Source organism: Taudactylus pleione, unplaced genomic scaffold (genome assembly GCF_031769625.1).
Source record: "Taudactylus pleione unplaced genomic scaffold, aTauple2 ptg000305l, whole genome shotgun sequence".
NCBI lineage: Eukaryota > Metazoa > Chordata > Amphibia > Anura > Myobatrachidae > Taudactylus > Taudactylus pleione.
In genome coordinates, this window is record NW_028284706.1 from 10,296,910 (window position 1) to 10,322,617 (window position 25,708).

At 44.9% G+C, this 25,708-nt stretch overlaps 1 protein-coding gene across 1 annotated transcript in view; it reads left to right on the plus strand.

Moving 5' to 3' along the window:
• PLCXD2 (phosphatidylinositol specific phospholipase C X domain containing 2) overlaps window positions 1–25,708 on the plus strand; it is a 45,823-nt gene that overhangs the window by 14,499 nt on the left and 5,616 nt on the right. Inside the window, exons 2-3 of the mRNA XM_088442155.1 lie at window positions 16,216–16,676; window positions 25,234–25,475. Of these exons, the coding sequence (XP_088298281.1) occupies window positions 16,216–16,676; window positions 25,234–25,475 (703 nt within the window). The remainder of the gene's footprint in view (window positions 1–16,215; window positions 16,677–25,233; window positions 25,476–25,708) is intronic.

Consider the following 25,708-nt stretch of genomic DNA (forward strand, 5'->3'; position numbering starts at 1 on the left):
TTCCGTTATCCAAAATACCCCTGGTCTCAAGCATTTTGGATATGGGAGACTCAACCTGTAATAATATGTAGTTCTCCTCTGTGATACTCCTACTAACTCCTCCTCTGCAGTTCTGACATTTCTACATTCTTAGCATGTGGACAGTGACTATGTCTACATTCATCATGTCTACACTGATGGTCTAGTAGTGTCCTATCTATTCCTGGCAGCAGCGGCATCTTCCGGATCCTAGCAGTCATGTGAGGAGCAGTTACAGAGATGTCTGAGAAGAGGCATTCAGGTGAGTTTTATTTTCCCTAAACCTCCCCCTAGTGCTTAACCATAACTTCTCCCCCCCCTACAGTCTAACCCTAACTACCCTCCACCCGCAACCTAACACTGCCGGCAGTGTCTAACCCTAATTGTCAGCATTTCACATGGCCACATTGTGAATATGTTGACATTCTGAGGATGTGAACAATCTGGTGTCGACATTATGAATGTCAACATGGTAACTGTCAACCATGTGACCAGATCCCACATGGTGGTGGGGTAGTGTAGAAAAGAATCAAAATATAAGGAGGACTGTCAGCTTTATAACAATGTTCAATTTAAGGGTGCATTTAAAGCTGGGTAGAGAATCTAATTAGGTGAGGGAGTGAGTTCTAGCAAATGGGAGCATGAGAAGAAGTCACCAGGTTGATGGAGAGGTTTCAGACAGAGAAGTAGCATAAACGGTAGAAGGGAATGAGATGTAGTTTAGAGCTGTAGGGGGGGACAGTGGCGGACTGGGCCAGGGGGGCAGAGTGACATGTGCCCCCCGGGTCGCACTATTACTTGGTGTCCTGGGCCGCCTCCTCAGCAGAAAAAATCCTGGTGGTCCAGTGGTTGATGCGGCCGCAGCCGCGATCCGACTGTCACTTCACTGTGACTGTCGGCATTTGCGGCCATGTGATGTATCAGACAGTGATGCCCCCAGCTGTCCCGGACACTGACCACAGGTCAGTCAGAGGAGGTTTGGCATTGCTCGGTCCTGCAACTCTTGAGTAGATAATGGATGCAACCTTTATTTAGGGAATTGGCGTAACCTATTTCTAAGGCACGGAGTCTAATGTGCCGGCGGTATTCACCAGGGACCCACGCAAGAAGGTTTGGTCTTGGCTGCGTCCGACACAAAGGTCACGGCCCTCAGGATAGGTTCTCCTATACAGGTGCTGGGAAACTGGATAGAGCGTAGAGAATATACAGCATAGTAGACAGGCCGGGTCAGAACCAACAGACAATACGGTACTAGGGAGCATACGAAAAGTGGGTCTCAGGGAATAGCCGAGGTCAGAACCAAATATAACACAGTACCAAGGGTCAGGCAAAATCGGAGTAAGTAAGTAAGCCAAAGGTCAGGAACGGATAACAGGATATACACTGGAACACTGGAGTAAGGTAATGGAGCCTATACTCTGGCACAGGAGTGCTCCAAGGGACTTCCTTAAATAGGCAGGCTTGAAACTGGCGCCTACTGTGACATCACCCCTACATGTGTATGGCCCTTTAAATTCCCTTACAGGTCGGCAAGCACGCTCCTAGGAGCTGCAGCCGCCTGTAGTTCACCAGCCGCCCAGCAGGGGGAGCCGCATGCATCATCCACGGACGCCGCACACACGAGCAGCGGGCGCCGGGGACACATCATCCGCCGCCCCGGAACTCCAGCGCCGCCGGACCCGGTAAGTGAAAGCCGGTGTCCGGCGCGCTGTGACACTCGGCCCCTGGAGGCATGTACCAGAGGTGGAGCAACCTGGAGGATGCCCCAGCCACAACCCGGCACAGCACAACAAGCAGGACAAAGGTGGGGGTAGCTCATTCCAGTATCTCCCTGCCTTTGGTCTGTCCTCAATAGTTCAGGCTACCATCGTGGAGCTACAGTATAAGTCTTGTGGGATGCTGCATCAACATCTCAGGAGACTTGCTTCCAGGACTCTCCAATCCCTCCGCCTCCTTATCTGCTCACTGAACTGAGCTACACCTTCCCCATGCAGCTAGAAGCCCTCCTCCCCCTGCAGTGCAGCAAAATAATCACCCCCTTCCCCCTGCAGACCCAGGGCCATCTCTTCCATTGGGCTTGTTGGGCAGTTGCCAAAGGACCCGAAGCTTATAGGGGCCCGCCAACCCGCCCCGCTGCAGCCAGTTGGTAAATTTGTTACATCTTTATAAGCCGGCCACCGGTGCACTGTATTCTGATCTAATCCCCCCCCGGTGTCGAGTACTCACGTCAATCCCAGTATCACTTCATCCGCTGGATGTGTGGGAGGTCTGATGGGCATGCAGGAGGGTTTAATTTTATTGACCGTTTAAATTTTTTTCCTGTGAATGGGTGGGTGGGGGCCCCAGTGCATTGCTTTGCCCAGGGCCCACACTGCTGTTAAGACAACCCTGTGCAGACCGACACCCACTTTCACCCTGCAGCCGGAAACACCCCTCCCTCCTGTAGTGCAGCTTGTAACTCACTTCCCCTGGCAAACTAAAACTCCTTTTCCTTCTGCAGCTAGAAGCCTCCTTTCTATCTACAGTACAGCCCGAATTCTCTCCCCCTCCTGCCGATATAAACCCACCTTCCCCTGCAGAGCAGCCCAAATCCCCCCTTTCCCCTGGAGATAGAAACTCACCTTCCCCTGCAGGCATAAAAACCCCTCCACCCTGTAGTTTGAATTCTCTTTTGCCCCTGCAGTCCTCCCAGGGCCGGATTAAAGGCAGCGCGACAGGGGGCGGTCGTCTCGGCGCCCCCACACATAGGAGGCCCCCCACACACTGTCCCTGACTCCTGGCCACATTCTCCAGGTCAGTTCCGGCAAAAACGTTGATCTCGATCTACAGGAAGCGCATGGAGCTCCCGCATGTAGATCGTGGCCAAGGTAACGGAACGCTGGCCACTGAATCCTCTGATCACTTCAGAGGCCAGCGTTCCCAGTGATGCAGTGCGCGGGTGACGTCATGATGTCACCCACGAAGAGAGGAGCCTGCGCGCCTTTACTGGATCCAGTTGGATCCAGCAGGCAGCAGCAGCGATGGCGGGAGCCCTGGCGGCATGGAGCGAAGACAGGTAAGTCAGGAGTGTGGGTGGGGAGGGGGAGCTAGTACTGGGGGCACTACTTTAGGGGGCACGATTACAGGGGATATTGAAAAAGGGGCACAATTACAGGGGGGATTGGAAAAGAGGCACAACTACTGGGGGCATTGCAGGGGGCACAACTATTGGAGGCATCGGAGAAGGGACACAACTACAGGGGGCATTAGAGAAGGGGCACAACTACAGGGGGCATTGGAGAAGAGGCGCAACTACTGGGGGCATTACAGAAGGGTCACAACTACTGGGGGCAGTAGAGAAGGGGCACAACTACAGGGGATATTGGAAAAGGGGCACAACTACTGGGAGCATTGCAAAAGGAGCAAAACAACTGGGGGCATTGGAGAAGGGGCACAACTACAGGAGGCATTGGAGGAGAGGCACAGCAACTAGGGGCATTAGAGAAGGGGCACAACTACTGTCGGCATTTGAGAAGGGGCACGACTACTAGGGGCATTGGAGAAGGGGCACAACTACAGGTGGCATTGGAAAACAAGCAGGTAGCCAGATGTGTGTATGTATATATATATATATTTATGGTAAAGTATATATATATACATACTGTACATACATACATGTGTATATATATATATGCGTGTGTTTGTATATATATATATATATGTATATATACAACATTTATAGATAGGTGCCCCCACACATTTAATCCAAGAGCCCCACAGACCTTAATCCGGCCCTGAGCCTTCCTACCTGCTACCTGAAACTTTATAGTTTCTTCAGCTGCCTGCACTATAAAAAATTAGGAAGTGAAGACAATGGTGAGAAAGCTACACCCCAGTCTTCAGTCGTGGGCACTTGCAAATTATGTAATTTCTTTCTCTCTCTGGGCGGGATGCATCAATGGGAAAAATGCGGTCAAACCCTGCAAATGCGGGTTTCAACGCATTTCTCATATGCACCAAGCCCCAGAATGTGATGCACTCTGGGGCCTGGTTGTGGTGGGTAACACCATCTTCCTGATGGTGTTACCCATAGAGGCCTATGGGCTTCTCTCCGCTGAGTGCTGATAGAGGGATCCAATTGGGTCCCTCCCAGCACTCCCCGCGGCGCATACGCAGAAGGACACCAGAGGGGCTTCTGGGTCATAGACCCGGAAGTCCCTCCTTCTCAAAGAGTCACTCTTACCGACAAAGCAGTCCTTAGCAGGAATCATCATGCATACCGGCGTTACCATGCCGGCATGCATGTGATGACCGGCAGAAAGCAATGCATCGCAAGTGCGATGTATCATGCATCCCGCCCTCTGTGTGTGTGTGTGTTTGTCTCTCTGTCTGTGTCTCTCTCTCTATGTATATATTTATGCAGTCTGCGCTGTTCCAGTGCCCTCTTCTCTCATATAATACAGATAATGGAGAAAGATATGATGGCACTAGCAGTATTAATCAAAGTCAGTACATTATTAGTCCAGCATACCAACGTTTTTGGACCTGTAATAATGCCTGATGCATGCTGATGACATCAGCAGCAGCAGCCGGAGAGAGAGAAGCAACAGAGACGTTGCACACATGTGGAGGCGAACAGTGCCAGTTTTGAGAGTGGGCGGAGGAGAACAGTGCCAGTGGTGACAGTGTGCGGAGGAGAACAGTCATTACTTATTATTGTGGGCCAGCAAAGCATCCCCTTTGAGGGGCCTATTCATCATAACTAAAATGGCCCGTTACACATGCAGAAACTAGCGTTTCTGCATATATAAGGTAATGGGCCATTCATCATCAGGGGTCCGATAGGACCACCAGATATTCAGCAAACTTTGAAAACGTAAAGTTTTTCGGAGTTTCCTGCGAGAACAAACGCCATCCTCAGATGGCGCTTGTTGTCAGAGCCCTGCTCCTTCCTATGGGAAGGAGTTCCGAGAATGCGAAGAGGGATCCGAGAGGATCCCTCCGTCATCTTCCCTGCGGCTTTGCGCTTGTGTGACCTAAGGTCACACATGCTCAGAAGCCGGCGACAGGGACAGGTGACATTGCCGGGGACAGGGACATTGTTACTTCTGTAGCAGTGTTACTAATCGTGGGGACAGCTGCTTTCGGAGCAGCTGTCCTTGCACCAAAGCAATGATGAATTGCTCCGGTTATAAGTATCCCCCGCAGCGAGGTGGATACTTAATCATTGGGAGCAATATAGCCCCCGATGATGAACAGACCTCTAAATGACAAAACTGTGTAGAACACTGAAACACCCGGCTTATGTCTGAAAGGGGTCGATCCGGTAATTTGATGGGTCTCAGGTGTAAAGGTGAAAAACCCGGGTCTAAGCAGGGAAATTACCGAGTCGTATGTCTGAAAGTGGTATTAAAGACAACAGTGATAAAAGTAAAAACTAGAATAGTGATAGTTCTCTCCATTGGGGCTTATGACGGCTCCACTTTCTATCCTCTGTTACTAATCTACATACAAATCTGTCCATTTTTGTTTTTCCAGAAATGCATTAAATCGGAAGGTATTTTCCATAATGTTACTTGCATGTTAGAACATCAGGTTTTTGTGACAAGATTAGTTAAAGAGGATTGCCTAAACTGCTAATCTGTTAATTAGAGGATTAACTGTACATTGTTAGTGACCTGAATCCAAGGACCTTATTCATATGTACTGTTTGCTTTTTATCTATGATTTGTCAGTAGTATTTTACAAAATAATATTAGAAATTAATGAAAGCATACTCAGTGAGAAATGTATGCATTGTTCACATGGGCATAAAATAATTCTACAATATGGTGACATTCGTAGGTTTGTACAGATTACAAGGAAGCTTGTATATTTGCTCCAAAACAACTCATTAAATAAATGCCATATGGGGGGGGTGGGTGCTGACGTGCCAGTAGGGTTAGCAGAAATAGTAACTACGCCATGGCCGATATCCTCTAATTGTCCTGCTGTGACACTATGGGGAGATTCTGTTTAGTGCGAGTTACCTTGCACGTCATTTTATTACTGCTAAACTGCTGAGATAATTAAATGTTTAGTCCCACGACGAGCATTGAATCTGGAATAAGGCTTTACATCTACAGTGCATCCGGTAACTATTCACAACGCTTCACTTTTTCCACATTTTGTTATGTTACAGTTTATTCCAAAATGGAATGAATTAATTTTTGTACTCAAAAGTCTACACACAATACCCCATAATGACAATGTGTAAAAAGTTTTTTTTTGAGATTTTTACAAATTTAATTAAAAAAAAAATATATGAAACTATGAAATCACATGTACATAAGTATTCACAACCTTTGCTCAATACTTTGGTAGCAATTACAGCCTCAAGCCATTTTGAATATGATGCCACAAGCGTGGCACACCTATCTTTGGGCAGTTTCGCCCATTCCTCTTTGCAGCACCTCTCAAGTTAAATCAGGTTGGATGGGAAGTGTCGGTGCACAGCCATTTTCAGATCTCTCCAGAGATGTTCAATTGGATTCAAGTCTGGGCTCTGGCTGGGCCACTCAAGGACAATCACAGAGTTGTCCTGAAGCCACTCCTTTGATATCTTGGCTGTGTGCTTAGGGTCGTTGTCCTGCTGAATGATGAACCGTCGACCCAGTCTGAGGTCAAGAGCGCTCTGGGGCAGGTTTTAATCCAGGATGTCACTGTACATTGCTGTATTCATCCTTCCCTCTATCCTGACTAGTCTCCCAGTTCCTGCCGCTAAATAACATCCCCACAGCATGATGCTGCTACCACCATGCTTCACTGTAGGGACGGTATTGGCCTGGTGATGAGCGGTGCCTGGTTTCCTCCAAACATAACACTTGGCATTCACGCCAAAGAGTTCAATCTTTGTCTCTCCTGGTCTGAGAGTCCTTCAGGTGTATTTTGGCTTACTAAGGAGTGGCTTCCGTCTGGCCACTGTACCATACAGGCCTGATTGGTGGATTGCTGCAGAGATGGTTGTCCTTCTGGAAGGTTCTCCTCTCTCCACAGAGGAATGCTGTAGCTCTGACAGAGTGATCATCGGGTTCTTGGTCACCTCCCTGACTAGGGCTCTTCTCCCCCGATCGCTCAGTTTAGACGGCCGGCCAACTCTAGGAAGAGTCCTGGTGGTTCCGAACTTCTTCCATTTACGGATGATGGAGCTCACTGTGCTTATTGGGACCTTCAAAGCAGCAGATATTTTTCTGTACCCTTCCCCAGATTTGTGCCTCAAGACAATCCTGTCTCGGAGGTCTACAGACAATTCTTTGGACTTCATGCTTGGTTTGTGCTCTGACATGCACTGTCAAGTATACCTTATATAGACAGGTGTATGCCTTTCAAAATCATGTCCAATCAACTGAACAGGTGGACTCCAATTAAGCTGTAGGAACATCTCAAGGATGATCAGTGGAAACAGGATGCACCTGAGCTCAATTTTGAGCTTCATGGCAAAGTCCGTGAATACTTATGTACATGTGATTTCTTAGTGTTTTTTTTATTAAATTATCAAAAATCTCAAAAAAACTTTTTACACGTCATTATGGGGTATTGTGTGTAGAATTTTGAGGACAAAAATTAATTTATTCCATTTTGGAATAAGGCTGTAACATAACAAAATGTGGAAAAAGTGAAGCGTTGTGAATACTTTCCAGGTGCACTGTATATGTTTGCTCGCAAACCTGGAGAGTGCAAGCAAAACTTAGGGATGTTAATCTTGAGGGCACTCTGGCAAAATGTATTAGCATGAGAGATGCAATCAGTGGCGACTTTAATCAGCATTTAAAAAAAACAAAACCAACCTGGCATTTCTTCTCCTATCTCCTAATCACAGTAAACCATTGTCTAATGTGACCTATTTTCTTGATCCCTATGCAATTTAGTTTCAGATGTCACTTCTGCTGGCATGTCAACTTTAGCTTCATTTATTGGGCAGTCATCCTATTGTTATGATGGCTTGGAATCATCTCTTTCTCCAGGTCTCCTAGTTATCCTTCCCTTCAACTGTAACATGATGGCTTTCCTAGGATTTTCATAACTTTTCCTTACACCCACTCTTTGTTGTATGCTGTATTCTGTGCTATAGTCCAGTACCACAGAGTTTCTTTATGTGTTAACTGTCTCAGGTGTTCACACTTATCAGAATTTGTCTTTCTAATTTTGTATAAGTCTGGCAAACATCGGGTATTATAGATATAAAGCAGGGGTGGGGAACCTCAGGCCCGGGGGCCGTGTAAGGCCCCCGGATTCGTTTGGTGTGGCCCGCTGAGATTTTTTTTGTGCTAGCCTCATCTGGCTAGCAGGGTGCCTAGATTGGCACCGTGCAGCCAGAATCTATGCAGCAGTGCCGTCTGGAGCGTCCTTAGGATGCATCAGATGGTCACACTGCTGCCCTTACGGGCATTTCTGTAATCACCGGTGATTGTGGTCTCGTACCTGTGTGACATCACATGGAGGGGGCGTGACCTGCATCGGGAACTCAAATAATGTTATATATATTAAAATGGCCCTCGGACGAAAAAAGGTTCACCACCCCTGACATAAAGTAACGAACCCGGATCCTACAATATTGCAGAGAAGCGGACTGCAACGTTTATAGTGCAAGTTATTCTGTAAGGTATTTAATATTACTTATTTTGTGATAAATTGTTACCTTTTTTCTAGGTCATCCTTGAAATTGATAACACAGTTAACATGATGGGACATTGGGCCTAATTCGGACCCGCTCGCGAGCGTAGGACGCTCGCAAGCGGGTCGATGGAGCCCTAATGCGCATGCGCACGACGGAGGGAGCTCCGTCGTGCGCATGCGCGAGACCCGCATAGCGACAGCCAAGCTGTCGCTCCGGGTCTCGCACCAAGGGGGGGTGTGCTGTCGATGGTGATTGACAGCACGCCCCCTTTGGTGGGTGTGCCGGGGGCGTGGCTGCCAGACGGAGGCGTTCCCATGGGAACGCCTACCGTCTGGGTCCGGCCCCACTGACATCACTAGTGATGTCAGTGGGAGTGATTTTGGCTCTGATAGAGCCAAAATCACTCCAGTGCTTGCAGCCACGAGACCTTACCGCAGGGTCTCGTCGCAAGCCCGATGGTCGCGATGGTCTTGACCATCGCGACCATCATCATGGACGCTTGCATAAGCTGTGGGTGGTAACCCACAGCTATGCGAGCGTCCAAGAGGCCGCTCCATTTTTATGTAGGAGGGCCCTGATTCAGAGCGAGTGCTGTGGTCAGAGCGTCCGGCTCTGAATCAGGCCCATAGTTCATTTGCTGACAATTAGTTTAAAGTTATACTTCCGACACAATTCAAATGTTTCAAATAACATTACCAGACCCTCCAACATGACCCAATCCATTAGGTATAAAATGCTCTGTTCCTGGACTTATTTCTTAATTGATGATTGCTGCCACCTGTGTTGAAACACCTGTCTCATCAATTACCGAGCTCAACACAGATGGCTGCAATCATAAATTATGTGGGAAGTCCAGGAGCAGAGCATTTTGTACCTGATGCCTGCTGCATTCAGTCTAGACGACATAATAGTGTCTAAATTCTGACCCTCGACTTTGAGAAGTTATGCCTATTCCTACATAAAATGTCCCTCACTTACATGACATGGAAGCACAAAGGGGAGTATCTTGATACGACTCAGCTTTTCTACTGCTAATTCCAAATAGAAGATCAGCTGCCACCATGCTTTGGCATCTGATTAACATTTTATGGGTCTACATTGAAAAATTACTCTAATCGTATACATCGGCTAATCGTGTGCAGATCGCCATGTGTGTGGGCACCTTGAGGACAAACATCTGTTGCACTTTCTCTCTTGTCTTGTCTTGTACTGTCTGTAGGTGGGAAAGGATTACCCACTAAGATCCTGGTATCATAAATGTGACCTTTTTATGGGAATCAATAATTTGACAATACAGGGAAACATAGGGGGTCATTCAGACCCGCTCGTGAGCGGCAGTACGCTCGCAAGTGGGTCGATGTTCCCCCACTGCGCATGCGCACATCGGAGGGAGCTCCGTCGTGCGCATGCGCGAGACCCGGCGAGCGACGGGCTCTCCATCGCTCCAGGTCTCGCACCAAAGGGGGCGTGCTGTCGATGTTGATTGACAGCACGCCCCCTTTGGTGGGCGTGCCGGGGGCGTGCCTGCCAGACGGAGGCGTTCCCATGGGAACGCCTACCATCTCAAGCCGGCCCCACTGACATCACTAGTGATGTCAGTGGGTGTGATTTTGGCTCTGATAGAGCCAAAATCACTCCAGGGCTTGCGGCAGCGAGACCCTACCGCAGGGTCTCCGTCACAAGCCTGATGGTCGCGATGGTGAAGACCATCGTGACCATCATCATGGACGCTCGCATATGCTGTGGGTGGTAACCCACAGCTATGTGAGCGTCCATGAGGACGCTCCAATAAAAGTTAGGAGGGTCCTGATTCAGAGCGAGCGCTCTGGTCAGAGCGTTCAGCTCTGAATCAGGCCCATAGTTCTTACTGTTGCACTTTGTTAGATTAGATTTCCCGTCGAAGCAACCATCACCTTTCAGTACATCTGAATTTGAAATTCTGTGGTTTGTAAATTAGGATTATCACATGGTGTTTGAAAACTTGAGATAACTGATTTCATGAAGTACATACTGTAGCCGGGTGTGATATGTATTACCGCCGGCCGCATGGGTCAATTCCCGACAGCGGCTGCCCGACAAAGGAGGAAATACCGATCGTCGTAAAGGTAAGTATTTACTAACCTAACCCCCCTAACCCTAACCCTCCTTAGGGTTGCCTAACCCTAACCTCACCCCCTGTTCCTAACCCTAATCCCCCCCTAAGTGCCTAACCCTAACCCCCCTCTAAGTGCCTAAACCTAACCCCCCTTCCCCGCTGCCTAAACCTAAGACCCCCGGGGCCTAACCCTAACCAGCCCCCGGGGGTGCCTAACCCTAAGCCTCCCTCCCCCTAGCCTAACCCCAACCTCCCGGGGGGTGCCTAACCCTAAGTCCCCCCCCGGGAGCCCTAAACCTAACCCTAATCTGTCCGCTGCGGCGCCCGGCATCCGCCTGATCGGGATGCCAGGCGCCAGTCTCCCGACTTCGGGCAAATGACAGGCGTCTAGATTTAGACGCCTGTCATTCGTCCCTAGTCGGGATAAAGCAGTCTGGAAGCCGGCGGTCGGCATTTCGACCGTCGGGTCCCTGTAGCCTGAGTAGCTTTTACTCCTAGCAACTATGACAACCTACTTCAACTACTATCATTTTTCTTTTTTATTGCAAGGATTTTATAATTGTAAATAGAATACCGTAAACTGTTGCATCTGAGTAATAATTAAATTTCTACTGAAAGAGGTCAGCATTGTCTAAGTTATTGCTGCAGCTGGGTGTACTATTTACAGGCATTCATTCATTAATTCATAGTGCCAGGAATATATCTCTGGTTGATTTTTATCATTTCTGCATTTGCCCATCGGTTTGTAGAATACAGTTAATGTTGTACATCATCAGTACAATTCCAAAAATACCCTTTGAAGCTAAACCAAATTGTTCCAGGAACATGCAGCTGGCGAGATAATCTACTCAACAAAAAGAAGAAATAAACTACAGTATATTCAAACTGACAGCTCTAATTAGGTCGCTGAAAAAACTTCATAAAAATCCCTTTTGAGCAAATAAAAATACAGTAAGAGAAAAAGTATAGGGAGTTAAAAAAAAATCTAATTTCAATAGTAACATATGCCTTAATCTGTATAAAGTAAATTAAAAGATAAACTTGCGTATTTATAAAAGTTAAATCCTTTTTATTAGATATAAGCCTAAGGTGGCGATTCAATTGTTTTTGCCCGCGGCTGTTGATGCCGGGCACCTGACAGAGTAGTGCAATTGTTGCTCTGTCATGGTGCGTACAGCTATGAGAGCACACATTTCTGCTCAAAGCCCCCCAGGAGTTTGGGTGTCCAAAGCAGGACTTTAGACGGGTTTAGTTGTTCTACACGGCATACATTGTCTATTTGGGCGAGGCATGCGCGATATGTATGGGCACCCAAAAATAATTAAATACCGCACCTCGATTTTTCTGTCACTTTAGACGGGAGATAGAGTGCAATAAAACAATTAAATCGCCCCCTAAAAATACCAAATTCATACACTAAAGAGACATCTAAAAAACATATCCCATGATCTTTCAAGCGATAGTTGCACTTCCTCTAAATAGAATATGCATATAAGGAACTAAGGAACAAATCCAAAGCAACCGAAAGTCAAAATAAATGTAACAATAAAATACTGTATATACATCAATTTCAGTTAGGAACATTGCATGTCCCAGAAAGAGAAGATAGAGGTGTCCAGAAATCACAAGACTATTGTGAACAGAGGGTTCATTCAGGATGGTAAATACCTCAATTCAGTAGAAATTGTATCAAGTGGTGATAATTCCTCACTTCCTGTATCGCGTAAAAACGTGATAGACTGTAGCGTGTATTTCACAATCACTGCCTTGGCACAAACCTAATCCTGGTCAAACTACACCACTATGCCAAATTTGGTAGAGCTAGGTCCAATACACTGGCCATGCATAAAGGACAAACAGACAGACAGACATGCTTTCTCTTTTAAAGCCTAGTACATACTATCGCCCTCATTCAGAGGCGTTCGCAAGAAGCGATCGCTCTCTCTGAATAAGGGCGGCCGCTTCTTTTTTTTAGTGCGGCCTCCTGTTTCTAGCTAAGCTGTGGGTTACCACCCACAGCTTAGCGACCGACCAGGGTGATGGTTGCGATGGTCAAGACCATCGGGGCTTGCGACGAGACCCTAAAGTTGGGTCTCGGCAACCGCAAGCCCCAGGGAGCTTCCTGCTCTGATCGAGCAGGAAGCTCCCCACTGACATCACTGGCATTTGTGTATCCAAGCCCCGCCCCGCTTACAAAACGGGCCAAGCTGTCGATCAACATCGACAGCCGGCCCTTTTGTAGTGAGCTCCGGAGCGAGAGAGTTTCTCTCTCGCTCCGGGGCTTGCGCATGCGCAATGTGGCCGCCGCACATGCGCAGGACCAAAACATCGAGCCAGTTGCGAGCGCGCAGCGCTTGCGACCGGGTCTGAATGAGGTCCTATGTCCATCACTTGGCAGATCAGATAAACGATCCAACCCTCAGAGTGATTATCTGATCAGTGTGCACCTTGTACTAACTGAGTAATTCTAGCTCAGTGTGTACATTCTTCAATGGATCTGGAGGTTGGGCGTGTTAAATATAAATATGCTCATAAAATGCAACCTCCCAATCCGTCCGTATGCAGGAGCAATTTAAGCAGTTTAAATTTAAGCTTCTGCATACACACCTATACAATTATCGGGCCGATCAGCCAATAATTGTATAGGTGTGTACCTATCTTAAGGTCCTCATTAGTAGCAAGAAAAACTTTCAGTCATCTGAACAGGTCGACAGTAATAAAAGCAGCATGCAGTGATACCTACTTTAATATCACAGGGGCTTGTTAAATAGACCCCTATGTCTTCTGCACTGTCAGAGCCTGTGATTGGTGTTATTTGCTTGTCAGCCTACTCTGAGTTGGGAAATTATTCTTCTCACAACAGCTGACCTACTTTTTTTCACTTTCTATTTGAAGATGTTTAGCAGTTCTAGAAAGCATTCTATATCTGTAGCACTGTGTGAGGACATCACCGCATTGCATCCCTGCAAGAATTCAGAGCTGGCATGTTCCAACAGTAACTAACTAGCCTGCACTTTTGCTTCTGTATGTTCTGCAGGGGTGGCTGGGGCAGCTTGTATTTTGACACCTGACATAGGTGCCTTTAGCTGGGGGAGGTGGAGAATTGTGTGACAAAAGCTGGTGGGTCACAGTCAAGACAGACTTACGGAGTTTCAGCCGACTGTACAGCAGCATATGTTGGTGAGACTCCATTTGTTGTGATGCAGAATCAGCGGTTACCGCAAGGTGGCTCTCTGTACCGGTGGTCCCTAGGATAGATCAGACAGGTGTCTCGGGTCCCAGCTCACTGTCCAGCAGTGGTGGGTGCACCGTCGATTGCTGCAGCACAGGCTGAGAGTTATCAGGCAGGAGCCTTCCTATCCCCTATTGCAGGTGTTAGTTGGGCTCCCAGGACAGAGCCAATCAACGCTGCAGCAGCAGGTGCACCGCTGCAGAACTGCTCTGGAAGATCAGTGGTCACACTCATTTTACTCTGTGAACCACATAACTGCTGCTGTACATGGTATAGATGGAGAAGCCCCACCAGGGCTTGGCGTCCGGAGGCAGGTGCCTCCACTGGCTCGGGGAGTTACGCCCCTGGTTACAGTGAGTATCGCAATTGGGGGTCTCTGTGGCCTGATCCAGATGCCTAGTAAATCGCTAACATATCTCCTAGTATTGAAATGGAATTTATAGAGTTTAAATACTGGACGTTAAAACTTTCCTAGAATGTAACATTGGTGCTTTTAGATTATTGCTTTTTGTCCCTTCAACTGCAGAACACCATTCACCAGTTCAGCTCCACTTTAAGGTTAATCTGTGCATGACCTCATCTTAAGACAACACCAGGATACATGTTCCCTAATAATGGAATTTTATTTTTTGTTACAGATAATTACATTGATAATAATAAAAGCTAAAAAAATTTTTTTTTTCAAAATAAAATAAAAAGAAATCTACTTCCCTAAATTCTTTCATACACCTTATAGTGCAGAATTCAATTGTTTTAGCCCCCTTTCGCGCCGGATGGAGCTATTCAACTGTTGCTGGTGTTGGGCGCGATCAGCTGCCGGTGCCAGTATTTCAGCACACACCCCTTGGGGAGTGCGAGCTGAAAAGCACAAAAAGTGACACCAAACAGCACTTTTCGCGAACATTGTCACCAATTAAATAGCGCCTCGCTATCTCCCATCACTTTAGAGGGGAGATAGAGCGCGCTAAAACAATTGAATGCCGCTCATAGTGTCCTAAAATCACACTTCCAGATAGTTTTTATCAAGTGCATTAGAATAATTTAAAACCTTGTGGTCTGGTTGCTTGTCAGATGCATTCATTGACCATAAGCTGCATGCTGTCATAAATATGAACAAACATCTTTTAACCCCTTATTCGCTTGAAATTACCCTAACACGTATTACAAATTGGCAAATATCTGAAATTCCAAAATAAAATTTCCTTAAGCATGATAGATATTTAATATTTAAATGAGTTACAGAGGGCAGAGAAGTTTACACAGTTGTGTAGGCTTTCCCAGCACCAATAATAGTTATATGAGGGTTGAATAAGTAGTAAATTGGGAAGAAAAAAAGTTTTAAGAATTAACCCAAAATTACCATATTTACCAACTGTCTCTAAATTCTATATTAGAAAGCTATGTACATACAGTCTTGACATCGTTTGCCCCTTGAACTGTCCTTATTATTTGTATTTATTGCAGAGGATTAATTGAAATGTAATAAATTTAGTTTTGACTGTATCCAATTCAACATTACAGTATTCAGCATATGAATTTAAATGCATTAGTAAAGCGTCTCCAGAATTGTTTTCAAATGTTGGCAACTATAATTTTCACGTCTTGCAGAACTAGATGATCCTAAGATTAGCCTGCAATTTTCTGCTAATCACCACACTGAATGGAATCCAGATTTACTTTTAAAGCATTAGGGCAATCTACATAATGTGTAGATCAGTGACTGATGCTGTCTTCATTTGGACTTCTTTAAGGTGATTAGCAATAGTGTTATTTCACAGTACAGTATGTCATGATCTACCTAATTGCAAAAATGTTCCTTATTTCCAGCGACCCTCTGCTGCTGAGCAGGTGAATGTATGTCACACGCTGCACAGTCCCTGCGTATACTGTACACTACAATTCCCAACACCATCTACTTGTTCACTAAACAGAAAGTAATACTATTTTTCCTGTTAGAAAATGCTAATTTATAAGGCTTGAGAATAAGAATGGATGGTGACCATTGCTTCATATATGACGACTACAATTTCCCAGAGCCAAATGTTTAAAATCTGACCCTGGTAAAAACACTATAGTTGGAAACTTTGATTTCCTCATCTATCTACAATGTGGTTAAGAAGCCTTAAAATAATGTTTGATTGTGCTCCACTGAAAAATGACTTTATTATGCTTACATGTTATGGCTATTAGTGATTTATGTCAATATACAGTTTAAGGTTGCTTTCTATATCTTAGGATCACACGATTCATTCAGCTTTTGGGTTGATGAAAAATCTCCAGTTGGACCAGACCAGGCAACATCAATCAAGCGTTTAGCTAAAATCTCATTGGTGAAAAAGCTGATGAAGAAATGGTCTGTGACCCAGAATTTAACCTTTAAGGAACAGTTGGAGTCCGGTATTCGTTATTTTGACCTTCGTGTATCTTCAAAGCCAGAGGAGGCCGGAAGGGAGATTTATTTCATACACGGCTTATACGGAATAAAAGTATGGGATGGACTGACGGAGATAAATATTTTTCTATCAAATCACAGCAAGGAAGTTGTTTTGTTGGACTTTAACCACTTTTATGCAATGGAATATGAACATCATTTATACCATGTCAATATGCTGCACGAAGTATTTGGAAGTAAACTTTGTACAACAGATTGTGTTGAAAACATCACATTACAGTACCTATGGGAAAAGAAGTATCAGGTATACAGTCTCAGAATTAATTAAAAATAATAGACAAACTCATTACCTCAGTAACTGATATACATTGTTGATAAGAGTAGGTGGATTTTTTTACTATAATTATTTCAAATTATGAATAATTGTAAACACTTTTTAAAGTTTTGTTATTATTATAGTATGTTTGCTTTGGTCTGTGGGTACCATCGGAATGTACTATTGTGTATTTGAATAATTAGCACACTGTGCCATTTACAATTGTCATAGTTTAGTTGGGTCTGTATGTTTGGGTTTTATATCAGGCCTTAAACATACTTCCTTACTTTCCCAATGCCTAGTCCATGGGCCTGTGACTGAACATGATGTTTATTCAGATTTGACAAGCGGAAGATGTGCCCAGGAAAAAAAATAGCATTTTGCTACCTATGCAGAGTTGGCGCAAGCAGGAGATGCAATGTGCCTCCCTCCACATGCAGGTAACAGGAGTAGATGCAGCCAGGGGCGCAGGGAGGGCAGCTCTGGCACTGAAAAGGTTAGAGGGCGCAGCACAGCCCAACTCCCCTAGACTTCCCATCTAATCAGTGAAAGCCTGAGCCGCATAAGCTTCCTCCGCACCCGCATCCCGACTCGTGCGTATGACGTCAGACTGCACAGGAGCCTGGAGAGAAGAGCCGCCCAGGACGCACCGACCCAGAAAGAGAAAAAAAAATGTGCGTTCTGACTGAACAGTGATGCACTTTGTATATAGTGGCTTATAATTTATAGGGGCGGTCACTGATGGGTGTAATAATAAATATAAGGGATGGGGACCTGCTACAATCAGTGAGGGGAAGGAGAGGCATGGTCAGTGGCAGTGCCTCCCCCCATCACTGATTGTAGCAGGTCCCCATCCCTTATATTTATTATTACACCCATCAGTCAGTGTCCTGTTGATTATATCTCAGTGGGCCACTGATATATAATTAACAGGTCACTGACATGGGTTTAATAATAAATATAAGGGGTGGGGACCTGCTACAATCAGTGATGGGGAGGAGACACTGCCACTATCAGTCATAAAAATTCACGCTTATGACTCCCTAGTAAATTGACTTATATAGAGAAAAATATTTATAGAAAATTACTTTCTAAATAAATACATTTATATTAAATATGTCAAACACCCCTTTCTACACTTGTATATTATATATATATATATACTGTATATATATATATATATATATATATATATTAGAGATGAGCGTGTTCGGATTTACTCGGATCTCAAAACGGCATTTTATTGGCTATCGGCTGTCACGTGTTTTGGATAGCCAATAAAATAAATCCGAACTAATCCGAACTTGCGGTAAAATGGCGATAAGAACCGAGTAAATCCGAACCCGCACATCTCATATATATATATATATATATAAATAAAATATACAAGTTGTATAATCTATATGCGGTGTGCACTATATATGTTGTGAACTATAGTGAACTCCGCCTCTTCCTATTTGTGTGTGTGTGTGTATATATATATATATATATATATATATATAATGTGAGTGTAAAGTAGGAGTAAAGGCGGCATTTTTAAATATTTTTTCAACTATAACATGCCCCCACATGCTCTGGGCACCATGGCACCTAGCTGCACAAAGGGCAGGATGCAGCAAAGGGGGAAATGCAGTCAAACCCCAGAAAGCGGATTTGACAACATTTCTCCTATGCACCAAGTGATGCATTCCGAGGCTTGGCTATGGTGGGTAACACCATCTCCTGATGGCGTTACCCTATAGAAGCCCATAGGCTTCTATAGGGAGAGTGCTGTGAGAGAGATCCAATTGGATCCCTCCCAGCACCCCCTCGCAGCGGAAGTCCCTCCATCACAAAGGGCCGTTCTTACCGAGAGAGCGGTCCTTTGAGGTATTCTTCGTGCATACTGGTGTTGCTAACGCCGGCATGCATACGAAGGGTGGCGGGATGCATCGTCCCTTGAGGCAAATTGTTGTTACCTGTAATAGTATAATAGTATCTCATATATATTAAAGAATCAAGGTTAGGGAGAAAACAATCAGGGGTGCTGAGCTCGGGGGAAGAAGGGGTGTTGTCTAATTGCGGGAGACGTGGCCATGCCCCCTTAGGGAAAGAGAAAAAATTAATTTTGCTGTGTGCTGGGGAGGGGGGTGCTGTGAGCCCCTCAGCCCAGCGCATAGCCAGTGGGGAGCGCGATCAGTGTGATCGCTCTCCCCACAGGCATTGGAGACTGCTGTGGCTGCTGCTTAGCAGCCGTGAGCAGTCTCCCAGTGCAGCCCAGCACACAGCAGCGTGTGCTGGGCTGCTTTGATGTAAGAGGCAGGGGGGGGCGGCTCCGGACCCGGGCCCCCGCCGGGCTCCTTCAGCAAGCCCGGGCCCGGGTAATTAGTATCCTCTCATCCCCCCCTCTCGGCGCCCCATAATGCAATGCTAGGAACCAGGGTCGGATTAAGGGCCACATGGGCCTGAGGATGAAAATGTTGAAGGCCTATACTGTGAAGGGGAGGAGCTGTGACCAGTGCTGGGTGGGTATACACCATACATGCCTACCCTCCCGGAATTCACTGGGAGGCTCTCGATTTTTCAGGTAACCCCCCACACCTCCGGAAGGGTAGGCACTTGTGAAGTGGGCAGAATGGGGAGAATTTCCATGGCGATCGCGTATACCCATGTAGGGGGCGGGGCTTAATGATGTGATTCTTCATGAATCACGTCAGTTAGGCCCGCCCCTATTTAAATTTGCACTAATCGTGGCAATTTACAATGAAGGGGCGGGTCTTAATGATGTGCATCGGCAAGCCATGCCCCCGTCGCGACCCACCTGCTTCTCCTATACACTACCAGGCCCACTGTCTCCCTAAATATATAAAAATAGAAAAATTTTATTATTTTGTGAGAAAACTATAAATTAATTTTAATACCTGTGATGATGAGCCTATTTTTATGTGGAGGCCTGGAGCTGTAGCTCAATCTGCCGCAATGTTAATTTGGCACTGCAAAGGACAGCAGAGACATGGTTCTCACATGCCCCCCAGCCTGCTGCTTTTTCATCTCCTGCCATCCTTCTGCCAATCTTCACTTTCCATATGTGGACATTATTGGCTTTGCAGTAACTGACGGTACAAGCAAATCTATATCAGATTATGTTTAATTCTGCAATTAATGAACACAGGGCCTGATTCAGAGATGGGAATAGAGAGAGATATAGCACTTAACTGTGTACCTGGACAAACCATGTTGCAATGCAAGGGGTGTAAATACATAAAAAAAAATTGCATGTAGGGTAAATACTGGCTGCTTTTACATGTAGCCCACAAATACTGCACAGCTTTATTATTACTCTACAATTTAGATGTCAGTTTGGACACCTTCCTCCCAAATCTAAATATCTCTGCACATGTTAAATCTGCCCCACCTGCAGTGCAGCATGGTCTTACCAAGATGATCAGTTGAGAGAGATATCTCTCTCTATTCCCAACTCTGAATCAGGCCCACAGTGACTGGTGGGATGGGAAAATCTGGATCTTGGTAGGAAAGCAGAGCTGCAGGTGCCATCGGATGGTACGGAGTAGGATATATGAGGTTTTTATATAGGCTTGCCGGAGGGGACAGCCAGGTTGGCGCTGCAGGGGGCGTGATGGCATGATTGCATCATCACGGACCCACCTCCGATATACAATGCCAAGATTTCATGCCATTGCGGGAGAGTTGGCAAGTATGGTTTTATATCACTATTAAATCTTATAGTCTAGGTTTTCTATTTTGTATTTCATTATATTTATTAGCATTTGGGACATAGGGCCTGATTCATTACGGATCATGGCTGCGATTATGCACGCAGGTCTGCTGCAAAAATATGTAAATGAATGCAATCGCAAAGCCGTCACACAGCCACCATAGAGACGCCCACTACCACTATCTCACATCCGTAAAATATCTTGCAGTCCTGTGTAAACATTGGCAACATCGGCCCCTCACGCACAATTACAACTGATCTGACCTCACTCAGAAATTGATAACCTCGTTGCACGCAGTGAGTACACAAGCTGTGCATGCCATCGCAGTGGCTAATTTATGCACGCCCATGCAACGGCGTTCAAACGAACAGACATGCCTGTGTTTCTCCGACCACTTCCCCGTCCCCACCCCAAACGCTGACGTCCCGTCCCTTGATCTGTGAGTGCTTTGTATCTACGGTGATTGCAGTGCGATGCCAACTCATGCATGCGCAGTATGCACCATTGGCCGATCTGGATACACTGTTGCAGTTGCAATCTGTAATGAATCAGGCCCATAGTGCGACATGTAAAATAACAGATGAGAAGGAAGGAATAGAGGCCCTCATTCAGAGCCACTCGCTAGCGGCATTACGCTCGTTCCGAGCGATGTTCGCACATCTGCGCATGCGTACGGATCGTTATACGCATGCGCGAACCAGTCAGTGCGGCCGAAATTCATGTGCTCGCAAAATAGCGAATGCCTGATAATTTGAGTGACAGGATGAGGCGTATGTGGGTGGTAACAGGGGAAGGTGCTTGAAAACAGGGAGTGGAAATCAGAACGCAGGCGTGCTTAAAGGTCAAAACGGGCGTTTTATGGGTGTGCATATTTAAAACAGCAGCGTCATTGACCACGTCACTGGGTTTTTTTTTAGCCAGAACTGCTCGCAAAATTGTGGTAGCAAAAACCAACCACAAGAATAGCGAGCAGTTCATACGCTGGTCGATGTACTCGATTAATCTAATAAATAGCGGACATGACGTATGGTGCGAGCGGCCAGGGGGCGTTTTTAACAAATAAACGAGCGTATGTTTTGCTCGCTCGTTCAGACTTAGAGGTGTGAACAGACTGCAATTTGCGAACGGATCATTTGAATAGCCACCCCTTGTTTTTGAACGAACGACCGCAAATAGCGAACGGCTCTGAATCAGGCCCAGAGTTCTTGAAAGTAATTACTTACAAGATTGCTTGCAATAAATCAGCACACAGTTCAGTCATCTCGTAGCTGAATCTTGCTTCCATTTGCAACATGAGATGGCCTGATAAGAAATAGGGAAGGTCCTACAAAAGTGAAGGTCTCCTATACTAGAACTCGGATAATTTTTTTCAGCAACTGTATTTCCTTATTTGCTGTATAGAAACAGATTAGAAGTAGGGCACATTCTGTAAAAGTGGACTTCACTTTTACGAACTAATAGAAAATTGTATATTTATATATCTGTCAATAAGAATAATTTACCAACTGCAACTTTCTGCAGGATTGCGGAAGTGCAACAAATGTGCATAGCATACAAAGATAAAAAGCCATTTCAAAGTCCGGCCTACTGCCCAGGCTAGGTCCACCCCCCATGTTCATTTTAAACCTTTTTTCTAATATCACGCTTATTCAAGAACCATTTATTTTTTTATTTGATTATGAGAGTGAGGGGGTACCAGGACTTTCTTTATTACAAGTGTTAGGAATTGCATTTGTTTGAAATTAAACAACATTTGTCTACATCACAGGTTCACAAACTCGGTCCTCAGGACCCCAAACAGTGCTTGTTTTCCAGGTCTCCTGAGAGAATCACAAGTGAAATAATTAGCTCTACCTATGGATCTTTTAAAATGGGTCAGTGAGTAATGAATACACCTGTGCACCTGCTGGGTGACCTAGAAAATGTGACCTGTGTGGGGTCCTGAGGACAGAGTTTGAGAACCACTGATCTACATAAAAATGTGCATCAGGTGCACCTGGTCAGAACAAAAGCTGTCCCATTAAAAGTACAGCATGACTCCTGATTACTGGCACATACTAACCACAAGTCCTTTGCAAAAAAATACATGCATGAGTTCACAAGGCAGCATATGCACTACTCATTCATTTTTGCACATTCTTAAATGACCCTCAGCGAGTATCAGAAAAAGAAGAACAGAGAAGGTTTTCCAGCTCAATTAAAGCAATGCTCTTCAAAGCATTTTGTAGTTTGTTTTGGAACTTTTTTGTGGCTGTTCAGAATATTTTTCAAGGATATGTAAAGCATTTTTTGCAGATCTATATACTGTAATATATGTCTGAAATGTCATCAAACTTTTTTATTTTTAAAATGAATAATTGGTATAGTTTAGTATATTTTCTTTTATATAAATGTTTGAAAAAGGGATCAAGCCTATAGGGAAATTGTGATCTATTTTTCCAGTGGTTACCATGTATGAATAAATGCTTCACAAGCACCAGAAAAAAACATCTAGGGAGAACAAGCTCTAGCGCAGTGATGGGAAACAGACCGTCCTCCTCGAGCCTTCAGCTGCAGACCCAAGACTTGTTTGTTTTGCAATAAAATGCTTGCTGATATTTTATTACCAATAGGTGCTTATTTCTTTGGTTAAATGTTTTGTTTTAACTTATTGCAAAGAATATGGGTAAAGTGCGGCCATTAAGAAGGTTAGTGGGTAACAATGAGGCCCTTAAATGTATCATGTTTCGCGTCACTGTTCTAAAGGGGTATGCGGTCATTAAGTCGACATTCATGGCTAAAATGGTGACGACATACAGTAGTAGTCAAAAGTCTGGACACACCTTCTCATTCAATGGTTTTTGTTTATTTAAATTATTTTCAACATAGTAGATTAATACTGAAGACATCAAAACTATGAAAGAACACATATGGAATTATGTTGTAAACAAAAAAGTGTTAAACAAATCAAAATATGTTTTGTATTTTATATTCCTCAAAGTAGCCCCCTTTTGCTTGGATGACAGCTTTGCACACTCTTGGCATTCTCTCAATTAGCTTCATGAGTTAGTCTCCTGGAATGGTTTTGAATTAACAGGTGTGCTTTGTCAAGAGTCAATCTGTGGAATTACTTGCCTTCTTAATGTGTTTGAGACCATCAGTTGTGTTGTGCAGAGGTAGGGTTAGTACACAGTGGACACCACTATTCGACTACTGTTGTAATCCATATTATGGCACCAACCACTCAACTCAGTAAAGAGAAAGGACAGTCCATCATTACTTTAAGACATGAAGGTCAGTCGATACGGAAAATGTCAAGAACTTTGAATGTATCCTCAAGTGCAGTTGCAAAAACCATCAAACGCTATGATGAAACTGGCTCTCATGAGGACCGCCCCAGGAAAGGAAGAACAAGAGTTACCTCTGCTGCAGAGGATAAGTTCATTAGAGTTACCAGCCTCAGAAACCGCTACTTAACAGCACCTCATATTAGAGACCACATAAAGTCTTCACAGAATTCAAGCAGCAGACAAATTCAACAACAACTGTTCAGAGGAGACTGCGTGAATCAGGCCTTCATGGTCGTATTGCTGCGAAGAAGCCACTACTGAGGATGAACAACAAGAAGAAGAGAATTGTTTTGGCCAAGAAACACAAGGAATGGACATTAGACCAGTGGAAATCTGTACTTTGGCCTGATGAGTCCAAATTTGAGATTTTTGGTTCCAACCGTCGTGTCTTTGTGAGATGCAGAGAAGGTGAGCGGATGGTTTCAGCATGTGTGGTTCTCACTGTGAAGCATGGAGGAGGAGGTGTGATGGTGTTGGGGGTGCTTTGCTAGTGACACTGTTGATTATTTATTCAAAATTCAAAGCACACTTAACCAGCATGGCTACCACAGCATTCTGCAGTGCCATGCCATCCCATCTGGTTTGCGCTTACTGGGACCATCATTTGTTTTTCAACAAGACAATGACCCCAAACACACCTCCAGGTTATGTAAGGGCTTCTTGACCAAGAAGGAAAGTGATGGAGTGCTGCGTCAGATGACTTGGCCTCCACAATCACCCGACCTAAACCCAACTGAGCTGGTTTGGGATGAGTTGGACCGCAGAGTGAAGGAAAAGCAGCCAACAAGTGCTCAGCACCTCTGGGAACTCCTTCAAGACTGTTGGAAAACCATTCCAGGAGACTACCTCATGAAGCTGATTGAGAGAATGCCAAGAGTGTGCAAAGCTGTCATCCAAGCAAAAGGGGGCTACTTTGTGGAATCAAAAATATAAAACATATTTTGATTTGTTTAACACTTTTTTGTTTACAACATAATTTTATATGTGTTCTTTCATAGTTTTGATGTCTTCAGTATTAATCTACTATATTGACAATAATTTAAATAAACAAAAACCATTGAATGAGAAGATGTGTCCAAAATTTTGAGTGCTACTGTAAATGTCGACATGGACAGAATGTCGACATATGAAATGTTGACATTAGGGTTAGATTTAGGCTTACCTTAGACAGAGTCGACATTCTGCGAGTGTTGACATGATCACCATGTTGACACATTCACTGTCTACATACTCACGTCAATGTTATGAATGTTGACTTTATATACCAGACATCTCTAGAGGCATTATCAAAGCAAACACAATTACTTTCATCACTGTTTGTTTTGGTAGTACATCCACAGTGCAGCCACTATTTTTCATGCAGTGCTACTTTTACTAGCTGAACTACCTGTATCATCTTTATCACCCGCAGACCAATAAGCTTCATAATTTTCCTAAGCAAAATATTGCAGTTTTTTAATAAAATGTTTTGGTTTTTGTTGTTGTTTGTCTTGAAAACAGGTCCTGGTTTTCTACCATTATCCTATATGGAATGAGTACCCATTCTTGTGGGCAGGAAATAAAATGCCAGCCCCATGGGCCAACACAACCAATGTGCACAAGTTGATTCAGTTTCTGGAGACAACTCTTGGAGAGCGCTCTAAGAGGGGGACGTTTCATGTATCACAAGCCATTCTCACGCCACGAGTTAAGACCATTGTAAGGGGACTGAAGTCTGGATTAAAGAACACACTGGTTCACAGGTAAGTTTAGGTTAACTTTGGCAAATGATATAATTTCCCTAACATACCAAAGCTAAAACTGAATTATACATTACTTTCACACATTTTGTAATTTTTTATATCTTCCACCTATGATCATGACCCTAGATCAGTGGTTTGCAAACTCAGTCCTCAGGATCCCTCACAGGTCACATTTTCCAGGCCACCTAGTAGGTGCACAGGTGTATTCATAACTCACTGACATGTTTTAAAAG